General features: G+C 53.9%; 1 protein-coding gene across 6 annotated transcripts in view; it reads left to right on the top strand.

Moving 5' to 3' along the window:
* Positions 1 to 11,684, top strand: part of Tcof1 (treacle ribosome biogenesis factor 1) — a 34,946-nt gene that overhangs the window by 12,592 nt on the left and 10,670 nt on the right. For 3 of the 6 annotated variants that reach the window (XM_029472094.1, XM_029472093.1, XM_021150949.1), the window contains exons 7-17: positions 434 to 685; positions 2,687 to 2,935; positions 3,170 to 3,379; positions 3,477 to 3,674; positions 3,793 to 3,951; positions 4,122 to 4,340; positions 4,434 to 4,601; positions 6,596 to 6,697; positions 6,849 to 7,037; positions 7,130 to 7,324; positions 8,234 to 8,341. In XM_029472094.1, the coding sequence (XP_029327954.1) occupies positions 434 to 685; positions 2,687 to 2,935; positions 3,170 to 3,379; positions 3,477 to 3,674; positions 3,793 to 3,951; positions 4,122 to 4,340; positions 4,434 to 4,601; positions 6,596 to 6,697; positions 6,849 to 7,037; positions 7,130 to 7,324; positions 8,234 to 8,341 (2,049 nt within the window). The remainder of the gene's footprint in view (positions 1 to 433; positions 686 to 2,686; positions 2,936 to 3,169; positions 3,380 to 3,476; positions 3,675 to 3,792; positions 3,952 to 4,121; positions 4,341 to 4,433; positions 4,602 to 6,595; positions 6,698 to 6,848; positions 7,038 to 7,129; positions 7,325 to 8,233; positions 8,342 to 11,684) is intronic. The other 3 variants (XM_029472096.1, XM_029472095.1, XM_029472097.1) reach the window with 3 other exon arrangements.

The following is an 11,684-nucleotide window of genomic DNA, read 5'->3' as shown; positions in this document are numbered from 1 at the left end:
AGACACTCCAGAAGAGGGCGCCAGATCTCGTTACGGATGGTTGTGAGCCACCATGTGGTTGCTGGGATTTGAACTCTGGACCTTTGGAAGAGCAGTCAGGTGCTCTTACCCACTGAGCCATCTCACCAGCCCCCAAAGCAAGTTTTTTAAGAAAAGAGTTTAGTTGAACTTACGGTTTCAAAAGGTTAAGAGTTTGTGACGGCAGAGCAAAGGCACAAGAACTGGAACCGCTCGGAGCTCGAACCCCGATTCACAAGCAGGAGGCAGTGAGAAAACGCAGGGCATAAGCCTACCCCAGTGACACACGTCCTCCAGTGGGGCAAACACTTCTCGCAGTTGGGAGCCTATGGGGCCGTTCCCGTTCAGATTGACAGAGAGCTGACGGCAGAGGGGGGAAGGCTCTTCTTGTGCTGCATCTCTTGCCTGCTTCTAGGTGAAAGCCTCAGCAAAACCACCCCAGGCCAAAGCCTCAGCAGCCCCTGCCAAGGATCCTCCAGCAAGAACAGCCCCAGGCCCTACCAAGTTAGGGAATGTGGCGCCCACACCTGCTAAACCAGCCAGGGCGGCGGCGGCAGCTGCTGCTGCTGCTGTGACTGCTGCTGCTGCTGCTGCAGCAGAAGAGTCTGAGAGCAGCGAGGAGGACTCAGACAGTGAGGACGAGGCCCCTGCTGGTCTGCCCAGCCAGGTGAGTCCAGGGAGGGTTATCCCTGACCCGCTGCCTGTAGTCCCCGATGCTGGCAAAGCCACTGTGTGGAGAACTCCTGCTAAGGGCCCATTCTAGAGTTTATGGAGAGAGAAACAATGGCGACTGGCCAGGGGGCTTCGGTACCTGTGGGAACGTCCACTGGGCTCACACTGCTGCCAGAGTGGCTGATGCCTTTGGGGAGTTGGGGGGTTGTCCTGCACCTACTCTGGTGATGTTAATTTTCTTGGTTTTCGTGTGTGGTCAGTGTAGCTGCCCTCAGCACAACTGCTAAGAAGAGACCTGAGGCTTTCTTCATTCTGAGTCAGTTTCCCTATAGCCCAAGCTGGCCTCTAACACATTCTCTTCCTGTCTGGGCGCCCCAAATTTGGGGGTCACAGGCACGTGCTATCTTGCTGTCTTAAGTTTTCTATCGCTTCAGAGCCATCATCACAAAGCAACTTATAAAGAGAGAATTCAAGTGGGTGCTTACAGTTCAGTTCCATGGCCGTGATGACTGAGAACATGGTGTCAGCCAGGCATGGCACTGGAACAGTAGCTAAAAGCCTTAAAACTGGTCCGCAGGCAGAGAGAAAGCTACCTTCAAAGCCATTTAGTACACCTTCTCTAATAAAGCCAGGCTTTCCAAACGCTCTCATCGATGGAAGGGGTAGGGGTGGGGGGGGGGACACAGCAAGTATTCAGATATCACATGCCCCCCTCCAGTGAGTCCTGAGAATGTTCAAGGGCTTGGTTCTCTCTTTAGCCAAACCAGACCCTGAGCCAGCAACCACCAGGGAGAATCTCTTTTGTTCCTCTTCTGGGGCCTTTCCCATGGAGTGTAATTCAGTTAGCAGTCTCCCAGTCCTGCACACCTGCCGGGCGGAGCAGAAAGGACTAGAAAGCCTTTAGAGGTAGAACAGGAAGAAGTGAAGGGGTCTGTATCCAGGACTGGGGCAGGGGCGTGGCAGTTATTAAAATGTTAAAGAAGAGTTGGTTGACAACATGAAGTGGACAAGGAAGGACCCAGAAGGAGATGTGACTACAGACCTATAGTTGAAGGGCGTAGAGGATATAGTTGGCTGCTGACGTTCTGTGGCAAGTTACAAGGTGGGCAGACCCAGCCTACTTGGGGCTGCATTGTGGGTGTTGGTTCAAGTCTGAAGAGAGGAGCCAAATGCAGCTTGTGTACAATTAACTGCCCCTCTACACAGAAGGCCTGGGAAGGTCCAAAGCCATTTATTTTCTAGGAAGCTTAGGGCAGAGCAGACAAGGCCGTCATGAGAAGACTGTAGAAGCTTGTAGCCACCCTACCAAACAGGGAGGCAGTGGTGAGCCTTTGGCTGAGAACAGTGAGGAGAATGGATAAAGAGAAGGCCAGTGAAGGAACAGTAGTTCTCAGCCTCCCTCATGCTGTGAGCCTTAAATACAGTTCCTCATGTTGTGAGGACCCCCAACCACAAAATCATTTCATGGCTACTTCATAACTGTAATTTTGCTACTGCTATGAATCAAAATGTAAATATCTGGTATGCAGGATATCTGATGTGTGACCCCACAGGGGGTCGTGACCCACAGGATGATGACAGCTGATCTAGGAGTCCTGTCTACCACAGGAAGCCCTGGGGAGTTTGAGCCTTTTTCCATGCTCAGGCTGTTCTTTAAGAACTTTGCATACTCCTTCTCTGCCTTAAGCATTGCTGGCTAGTTAATGAGCCAGACAGTCTCACAGGCCAGCGCTTGTGCCCACAGAACAGACTATTCCAGCTAACGATTTAACCATTTACGTGCTAGGGCTGTCCAGGGCCAGAATGAAAGCCACTATACTGGTGTCACTGGGTGCTGAGGAGGTCAGTGCCCAGGAAGCCGAGGGCCAGCCGGGGTGGCTGGGGCACCAGTGAAGGTGAGAAAGGAAAGTGATATCTCCAGAGCCTCTGGGCTTCTTCCTGATGGCATCACCTAAGGACTGAAAAAGAAGAACGAACTATTCTTTCCCTTCGCCAGGTAAAGGCCTCTGGAAAAGGTCCCCATGTCAGAGCCGCCTTGGTGTCTGCCAAGGGGATCTCTGGGAAAGGGCCCATCTCAGCAGCCAAGGGGATCTCTGGGAAAGGGCCCATCTTAGCAACCCCAGGGAAGACTGGGCCCGCAGCCACCCAGGCCAAGGCAGAAAGGCCAGAGAAGGACTCGGAAACCAGCAGTGAAGACGATTCTGAGAGTGAGGATGAAATGCCAGTCACTGTGACCACTCCTCAGGTAAAGCCTGGGGGTGGGGTGGAGGGGGGGCATCATAGCCCAGACCTGAAGGCTGCTAACCTGTCTCCTCAGCTGTTTCCAGCCCCTTTCTCTTCTCCTCAGCTGGGCCCAGCCCCTGTCCCTTCTCCTCAGCTGGGCCCAGCTCCCATCCCTTCTTACTGGTAAGGCTCCCTGCTCCTGTCAGGTCTCTGCCTACATCTGCCTAATGATTTACTCCTCAATTTCTTATACCAGGCAAGGACTTCTGGGAAGAGCCCTCGGGCCAGAGGTACCTCAGCCCCCACCAAGGAGTCATCCCAGAAAGGGGCTCCTGCAGTCACCCCTGGAAAGGCAAGGCCTGTGGTAGTCCAAGCAGGGAAACCAGAAGCCAAGAGCAGTGAGGAGTCAGAAAGTGACAGTGGTGAGACACCAGCTGCTGCGACTCTGACCACGAGTCCTGCCAAGGTGAGGCCAGGTGTGCCTTGTGCTCTGCCTAGAAAGGAAGGCCTCCTTCTTCAAAACCAGAGCATCGTCCCCTGATCTTGCTCTCTGTCGCTCCCAGGTGAAACCTTTGGGGAAGAGCTCCCAGGTCAGACCTGTTTCCACTGTCACCCCGGGGTCATCGGGAAAAGATGCCAACCTGCCCTGCCCTGGGAAGGTGGGGTCAGCAGCTCTCAAGGTCCAAATGGGAAAGAAAGAAGAGGCCTCGGAGAGCAGCAGTGAGGAGTTGGACAGTGACGGGCCTGTGAGCCCAGCCAAGGTAAGTCCTGAGAGGTCTCAGCCCAGGAGCCTACATGGCCCTATATCCCAAGTTCTGTCGTCTGGGTCTCTAATTGCTGCCTGTCTCCTACCTGGGGCTCCCACTGATCTCATTCCAGGCAAAGCCCCCAGGGAAAAAGGCCTCCCCTGCACTCCCTCAGAAGGTGGGGCCTGTGGCCACCCAGGTCAAGACTGACAGGGGCAAAGACCACTCAGGGAGCAGTGAGGAGTTGCCTGACAGCGAAGAGGAGGCAGCACCAGCAGCCTCTGCTGCTCAGGTGGGGACCAGGGAAGAGAGGCAGTCTGGCTGTCCTGGCCCGCCCCAGTCGGAAACCCCACCTCTCAGAATTAGATGGGTTCTGGTTAGTAGGAAGACCAGGGGGAGCTGCATCTCAGAACGAATGAGTCCAGGAGTCTCCCCCAACCTTCATCTGCACTTTCTCCACAGGCTAAGCCAGCTCTGGAAAAGCAGGTGAAAGCTTCGTCTAAGAAAGGCACGCCTGCATCCGCGACAGGAGCGAGCACCTCATCCCATTGTAAGGCAGGAGTGGTGACCTCTTCAGCCAGCCTGTCATCCCCAGCTCTGGCAAAGGGCACCCAGAGGCCAGATGTGGACTCTTCCAGTGAGTCGGAGTCAGGAGCTGCTCCCAGCACCCCCAGGGTTCAGGTAAGGGCTGCATTTGCCCAGGTGGGCTCACTCCCAGCCCCCATGGGGCATCTCAGGCCCTTGAGAAACCCTTTCTTCTCCTTGTCATTCTAGGGGAAGTCTGGGGGGAAGGGCCTCCAAGGGAAAGCTGCCTTGGGGCAAGGGATGGCCCCAGTGCACACTCAGAAGACAGGGCCTTCGGTCAAAGCTGTGGCTCAGGAAGACTCAGAGAGCCTCGAGGAGGACTCCAGCAGCGAGGAAGAGGATGAGACCCCAGCACAGGTGAGGTAGGGAGGAAGCAGCCTGAACCAAGACTAGGGATGAGCTCAGCAGAGGCTGCTCTTGGCCCTAGGAGCACAGAATCCTGGGATTCAGACTCACACAAGTCTCACATTCTCCCACCCTCTTGTTTCCTGAGCCCCCTGGCTCTAGGTTCTTACACATCTAGTGCCACGCATTCTGCCCACTGCCACTCTAGACAGAAGTCTGTGGCTTTGGCCTTGGGGAAGTTGCCACCTGGGGCAAGGTGTGGTACAGTACACACCGTTACAGCAGGATAGGGATGTGCAGTGGGGCTAGCCAAGCATGGTACCCGAGATATTTTAAGAGGAGTGTCATGTCGGTGAGGAACTGAAAGTCGTCTGGTGAGGTAGAGGGTAGACTCTTTGCAGAAGCCAAGAAAGTTGGCTTGGGTCGCACCACAAGCAGGATTAAGTGGCAGAGGCCAAGAGCCAGGTTACCTGGGCTCAAGTCCAGTTCTATTCCTGGGGCCTTGGCTACAGTTCCGTCTGACATCAATCCACCCTTGTGGGTATGGGTAAGGCCTCGCCTGCCGGAAGCCCAGGGACCTGCCTTCCTGGCCGCGGGCTAGGCTGCTGGGGGCAGAGTCGCAAGGCATACCACCTGGCCCGAGAGAGCAGGAAATGAAAAGGATCTTGTCGCAGTCTGCGCTATGGGGGACCTTCCTTAAGTCCTAACTCTGTCGTACACATGAGAGGCATTGGGAGTTGGAGCTACTTTGAAACTGACTAGATGGTGATATCTGAGGGAGTCGGGGCCTTTCTCAGGTCCACACTCACCGAATTGCGCTCAGAGCCTATCAGTGTCTGTCTTACTCTGGCTGAGGCCATAGCTCCTAGCTGGGGGGTATAGTGTTTACCTACCATGCACCAGGCCCTGAGTTCCATCTCCGGCACAGCACTGACTCCGTGATGGTTTCTCCTCTGTCTCTGATCCCTGTGGGTTTGTACAAGCTGGACACCCTGACAGGCATTGCGGGGGGCTTGGGGGGGATGAGATTAAGCAGAAGCAATGACTCTATTGTGTTCTTTTAACCTGCTCAGTTCCTAGTTCCTGGGTTGAGACGGATGCTTGAGCTCGAGCCCCCTCTGCATTTCAGGGAGAAGAAAGCACAGATTGACGATTCTATATGGCACTCAGCTTCCATTCTGTAGAGTAGAATTTAATGACACAGAGTCTAGTTGAAAGGGAACCTAAAAAGCAGTTGTGTTTGGGTAGGGTTATATTTAAAAGGCTTTACAGTGCTGAATTTGAATGTGTGTTAGTAAACACGTAGTGTGTTTAATCTTTGCAGAAATCCCATAGATAATGTTTTATTTTTACACCCCTTTTATAGAGATGAAAGTGAGGCCTGGTAAGATTAAGTGGCTTCGTCTTTGTTGTGTTTTGTTTTTGAAATCAGGTCTCACTGCATAGCTCTGGCTGTCATGGAACTTGCTCTGTAGACCAGGCTGGCTTCAGACTCACCGAGCTATGACTATCCCTGCCTCCCAAGTGCTAGTTAAAGGCGTGCACTGCCATACCTGGCATCAGAGACAGGGTTTCTCTGTGTAGCCCTGGCTGTCCTGGAGCTCACTCTGTGTAGACCAGGCTAGCCTCGAACCCAGAAATCCTCCTGCCTCTGCCTCCCAAGTGCTGGGATTAAAGGCGTGCGCCACCATCGCCCAGCAATCTTTTTTTTTTTTTTCTTCTGTTTTTTGTTTTTCAAGACAGGGTTTCTCTGTGTAGCTCTGGCTGTCCTGGAACTCACTCTGTAGACCAGACTGGCCTTAAACTCAGAAATCCGCCTGCCTCCTGAGTGCTGGGATTAAAGGTGTGTGCCACCACGCCCGGCTTGGCATCAGGGATTTCTTAAGCTCACACTGCTGTTAGTTGGAAGAAGGAGCCAGCATCTGCTCAGTGTCTGCAGCATCAGTGTTCTTTGATGAATGCTCTGTTGCCCTTTGCCCTTCCTAATTTCCTTCCCTTCCTTCCAGGCCACGCCCTTGGGGAGACTTCCTCAGGCCAAAGCCAACCCACTTCCCACTAAGACACCTCCAGCGTCTGCATCTGGAAAAGCTGTGGCTGCTCCAACCAAGGCAAGTGGGACCAGAAACCACAAAACACGTTAGGATAAAATCTAAAAGGACCACCCGCTGTCCCACCCCCTGTGATATTACAGCCACACACTAGTAGAAGGATGACTGCCACCCTTTCCTCCTCCAATACCATTGCCACCTCTTGATTCAGGGTAAACCACCTGCGAATACTGTTCCGAACAGCACCGTCTCTGCAAGGGGCCAGCGGTCTGTGCCAGCCGTGGGAAAAGCAGGGGCCCCAGCAACCCAAGCCCAGAAGGGTCCCGTGGCTGGCGCAGGGGAGGACTCAGAGAGCAGCAGTAAAGAGGAGTCTGACAGTGAAGAAGAGACGCCAGCCCAGGTACCCAGCTGGACTTGGGGTTAGAGCACCATGTGTTTTGGCCCAGGCCTACAGGCACACTTGACATGCCTCTCCCCTTGCTGTTTCTCCAGATAAAACCTGTGGGGAAGACCTCTCAGGTCAGAGCTGCCTCAGCCCCTGCCAAGGAGTCTCCTAAAAAAGGAGCCCATCCAGGAACCTCCGGCAAGACGGGATCTTCATCTACCCAGGCCCAGACAGGGAAGACAGAGGACTCAGACAGCAGTAGTGAGGAATCTGACAGTGACACAGAGATGCCATCAGCCCAGGTGAGCTCTGCCAGGCCCGAGAGCCACTGTCACCAACTCTGCTCATAAACAGATTGTGCCCTGGAGGGGAGAAAGAACAGGTAGAAGTCCTAACTCCAGGATCCCTTGCCTCCAGGTCCTCCCCACCATGTCCCTGGATGAAATGAGCTGTAAGTCCCAAACCAAGGCCATCCTAGTATAGGACATCCTAGGCACTCCTACAGCTCCGCAGGGGCCTCTGCACCACTGGGCACAGCAGTCCCATGCAAGCTGAGTCAGGTTCTGCTGAGGAACCTGGAGCCATCCTGCAAAGACACCCCTGTCAGAGTCACCAGGAAGGAAGCTTGGGCTACAGCGCAAGTCTCTGTCTAAGAAGGGCCCGTCTTGCTCAGTGATGCCTAGGCCCAAGGAGTGGAAAAGAAAGAGAAGCTATCTCATACCCAAACCATTATCCAGTTCTTGGCCTGGTTGGTTGCAGCAAGCAGTGGGGCTTGCTCTGGCTGACAGTCTCTAGTCTGAGCTCAGGCAGCCTGGTAGAATCGTACATGATGGCCTCTGGTGTTGCACCTTAGGGAGGTGGCAGCAAGATCAGAAAGAAAATGGTTGGTCCTTGTCAGTTTCAGCCGACCGTGACCTTATAGAAACAAAGGGAATGTGGAGATTTTGTAGCTTCTCCTGAGAAACCCGGTCCTACTTGCTGATTGAGCACAGGCCACCCGTGCAGGGAGACATAGAGCCCTCCCTGGGCCTCCCTTAAGTTGGCATCACCACCAGCACTTCTTCACTGATTGACAAGTTCTGTGGCTTTGGACCACCCGGCCCGTGAAGAATGGTCTTAACAGGGCTTAAGAAGTGTCGCTCTTCCGCATTTCCCCCTCACTGGGAACCCTCCCATGTCACGTGCTTACTCAAGTCTTGTCCCCTCCAAAGGATGATATCTCCCAGCCTGCCAGAGGCAAAGCGTCAGGTCCAGCGTCCCCAGAGAAGAGCATAGAAGGGTCCTCAGAGAGCAGTGATGAGGACCTGCCCTCCGGCCAGGTAGGCTGTAGCTACTCTAAAGGCTGCCCCCGGCTGGGCCAGGCTGCCGCTCTCTGGTGAGAGGGTACAGCTTCCCAACGGGGATAGTCTCACCACATGCAGGTAACACTTCACAGCTCCTAGCTGTCTTCTGATACACTCCTGGTGTGGTCGGGCGCAGGCTTCACACCCGTGGCTCCACTCTGCTGCCCAGGAGCCTTTTAGGACTCTGATGTTTTGTGTAAAATGGAGTTGGTCATGGTGCCCAGTCACCTGCCTGAGCACTGTTAGGCAGGCACGATGTCCTGGCGGCCTGTTCGGCAGGCCAGGGGTTGAGGCCCCTTATCTTCTCATGAAGAAGCTTGAGGGATCCAGAACACTACTGCCCAAGCCTCTTTGGTCCCCATAGACTATTGGGGCTCTAGATCCTCCCTTGTGACCTTCCTTGGAATCTGTGGGCCTTACCCCAGGTCAGGCCTATGTAACTTATGGCACCTGCTCATTGTCCACTGGTCCCCACTCCTGCCTGGCCTTGTTCCCAAGGGTGAGGTCCGGGACACCTTCTCTGATTTCAGGAGCCCAACATAGCCACCAAGATGGTACAAGCTCTGTGTGAACCCAGGCCTTTGTAGAGGCAGCACTGGCCTCTTTCTGAAGGAGTAGGGTATTTCCATTTGAAGGAGAGAGGGGTCTGTAACTCTGAGGGAGCTCAGAGAACATTTAAATCCTGGCAGTCTGCACTTTCTCCTGCCCAGCTGTCCCTTTAGTCCCCTTCCAGGCTTGGCTTTTACTCTCTGGCTCTACAGTCTTCCTGAGGTGCCTCCCTCACTCCTAAAGGACAGACAGCCTGAGGTTGCCTTGGTTTTTCTCTGTGTGAGTAGACTAGCACAATTAAAATGAGCATTATGCTGAAATTGAACCTTTAAAGTGGTCCTTTAGTCTTGAAGATCTGGGGGGTCTCTATTTTGAAAACAAAAACAAAGCCAGTAGTTTTCTAAGTTCCCAGAAGGAATTCAGGGAAGCGGGCACAGCCCAGGAAGCTGTGGTTTCCCTCTGGGAGAGCGCTAGCCTACGCGGGATTGCTGTCACTGTTGGGCATTTATGAAGCACTTCTCTATGGAGAGCTGCAGATGCTCCTTCCTAGGGTTCCCCGTCTGGTTGGTTGTTTTCATTAGCCTGTCCGTGGGAGAAAAGGCCAGATAGTCCAGCTCTGGGCCAGCTCTGATCCCAGGTTCCGTCCTGCAGCTCTTCCCTGCCGTGTGGAGTGTAAGCCTCAAGCTGAGGCTGACTGGGACCTGGGGTGGCTACAAGTTAGAAAGAAGTGGGCATGTGAGGTCATGCAGGCACAAGACGGCATGGCTGACCCGTTCTGTTGTAGCCATGTATCGTACCGCGTCATGCGTAACCTCCCACGTAAATTATTATTAAATGTGTCAGCGTTTGCCTGCATGTATGTATGTGTACCACATGCCTGCCCGGTGCCTGTGGAGACTAGAAGAGGGTGTCAGATCCCTCTGGAACTAGAGTTTCAGACAGTTGTGAGGTGCTCTGTGAATGCTAGGAGTCAAACCCAGGTCCTAGGAAATAAAACCTCTAAGCCATCTCTCCAGCCCCCTTAAATTGTTTTAAAGGCTACTTCAGCTGCTGTTTTGCCGAAACAAAGGCATAGACTGTGTCCTTATTGAGTGAGAATGGGGGACCTGTAAAAATATATATATATATATAAATTTAGTCAAGGCTTGCATGGTTACATCTGGCCCCCAGAGAGCTCTCCCTTCCAGTCCTGTATCTGAAACCAATTTGCTTGTCGTCCTGGACGAGGTGCTTGTCCACTCTGAGAGCCTCAGCCTCAGCTCCAAGTCAGACTGGAGTTTATAAACCTTGGGTCTCCTAGCTGCATCCCCAGAAAGTGTCGTTTCTAAGTCTCTTGGGGAAGGATGAGCCCCCCGGGTAATAATCATAGTCCTCCTCTCTGTGGGGGCGGGGAGGGGTCCTCAGGGGGTCCCAGTGCTGAGGACACACCCTCCACTGCACTGCACCTCTAGCCCCACAAAGCTGCTTTGAGGGAAGCTCTCGGTGACTGTCCCTTCGACAGAGCTCCACCTCCCCTCTCTGCCCCAGACTAACTGGAATAAGTAGATAGGAGCCCAGCTAAGACAGCAGGCAGTGGGCACCGCCCAAAAGGGTCCCAAATCTGCTTCTGTAAGCATCATTCCTGCAAATAGGTAGGGTATCCCCCTAATCTGCTCTCAGCACCCAAGGGGAATGGAGGTGAGATGCTCAGGTGGCTGTGGCGGTACTGTCCTCTTCCGCTGCTTCGCCTCTCTGATCTAAGCACAGCCCACACCCGCTGGGCTTTGTGCTTTCCCCAGGTGACCACATGCAGCACCGGCCACAGAGTGAGGTGCAGAGGTGCTACAGACCTAAGCACTGCCCCAGTGCCCAGCCCACCCTCATCAGCCAGGCCGCTGCCTCCTCCGTCGCCTGCCGTCCCTGCCTGGAGATGGGTGGTGTGGGCAGGTGGGGCTGGTGGAGGCTGTGCTGCAGAGCTGCTTTTAACATTCCAAGACGCTATTGTTTGCCTCAGTGGGTTTGCTGCCTCTCTTGGTCCCCAACAATCTGTTCTTCTGTCTTCTCACATATATATAGATCCCCCTCCCTCCACCGCAAGCCTTCTCCCACTTTCCATCCTTCTCCTTCTCATCACGTGGGAAGGGAAGGCTCTGGAAGTGGCAGCTCAGAGCAGCCGCGGGGGAGGCTGTTTGGCAGGGTAGGGAGGGCCTGAGCGCAGCGGTGCCGCCGCCGCCACACTTGGTGGATACCATAGTGCTAAGTTTGTTGCTTTCTCTGTGTCTCACAGCCCCTGGGGCGGTGGGAGCTTGGTAAAGCACTGCAGGCAGGAGGGTGTCATGGATAGAGTCTACCCAGCTACCCCTCAGGCAGCCCTCTCATTAGCCAGAGCACCAACAGCCTTCAGCCAGCACTGGCATTTGGAGAGTAGAAAGTGGAATTCCAGTTCCCTAACTACTGCCTCTGTACCTTCATCAGCTGGGACTCTGAAAGGAAATAGATCTGGAGTCCCCTGGTGTATTGGTGACATATTTGGGAATCTGGTTCACTGCCAAATTGACCCTCCCAGTACTAGGATCTGCTGCTGCTCTGCCATCTCACTGAGATACAGAGCAGACCCACAGGTGAAGTGCATCAGGGCATGTTAGAACATGTCTGTAATCCCAGCATCCAGGAGACAAGGTAGGAATATCAGAGGTCAATGTGGTAGGCTATACAATGAGACCCTGTCTCAGGATTAAAAAAGTAAAATTGAACCCTATGCATTATCCTAACCTGCAGCCGTCCCAGTCTT

Source organism: Mus caroli, chromosome 18 (genome assembly GCF_900094665.2).
Source record: "Mus caroli chromosome 18, CAROLI_EIJ_v1.1, whole genome shotgun sequence".
In the NCBI taxonomy this organism is placed as follows: Eukaryota; Metazoa; Chordata; class Mammalia; order Rodentia; family Muridae; genus Mus; species Mus caroli.
This window is presented reverse-complemented; position numbering and strand designations above follow the sequence as displayed.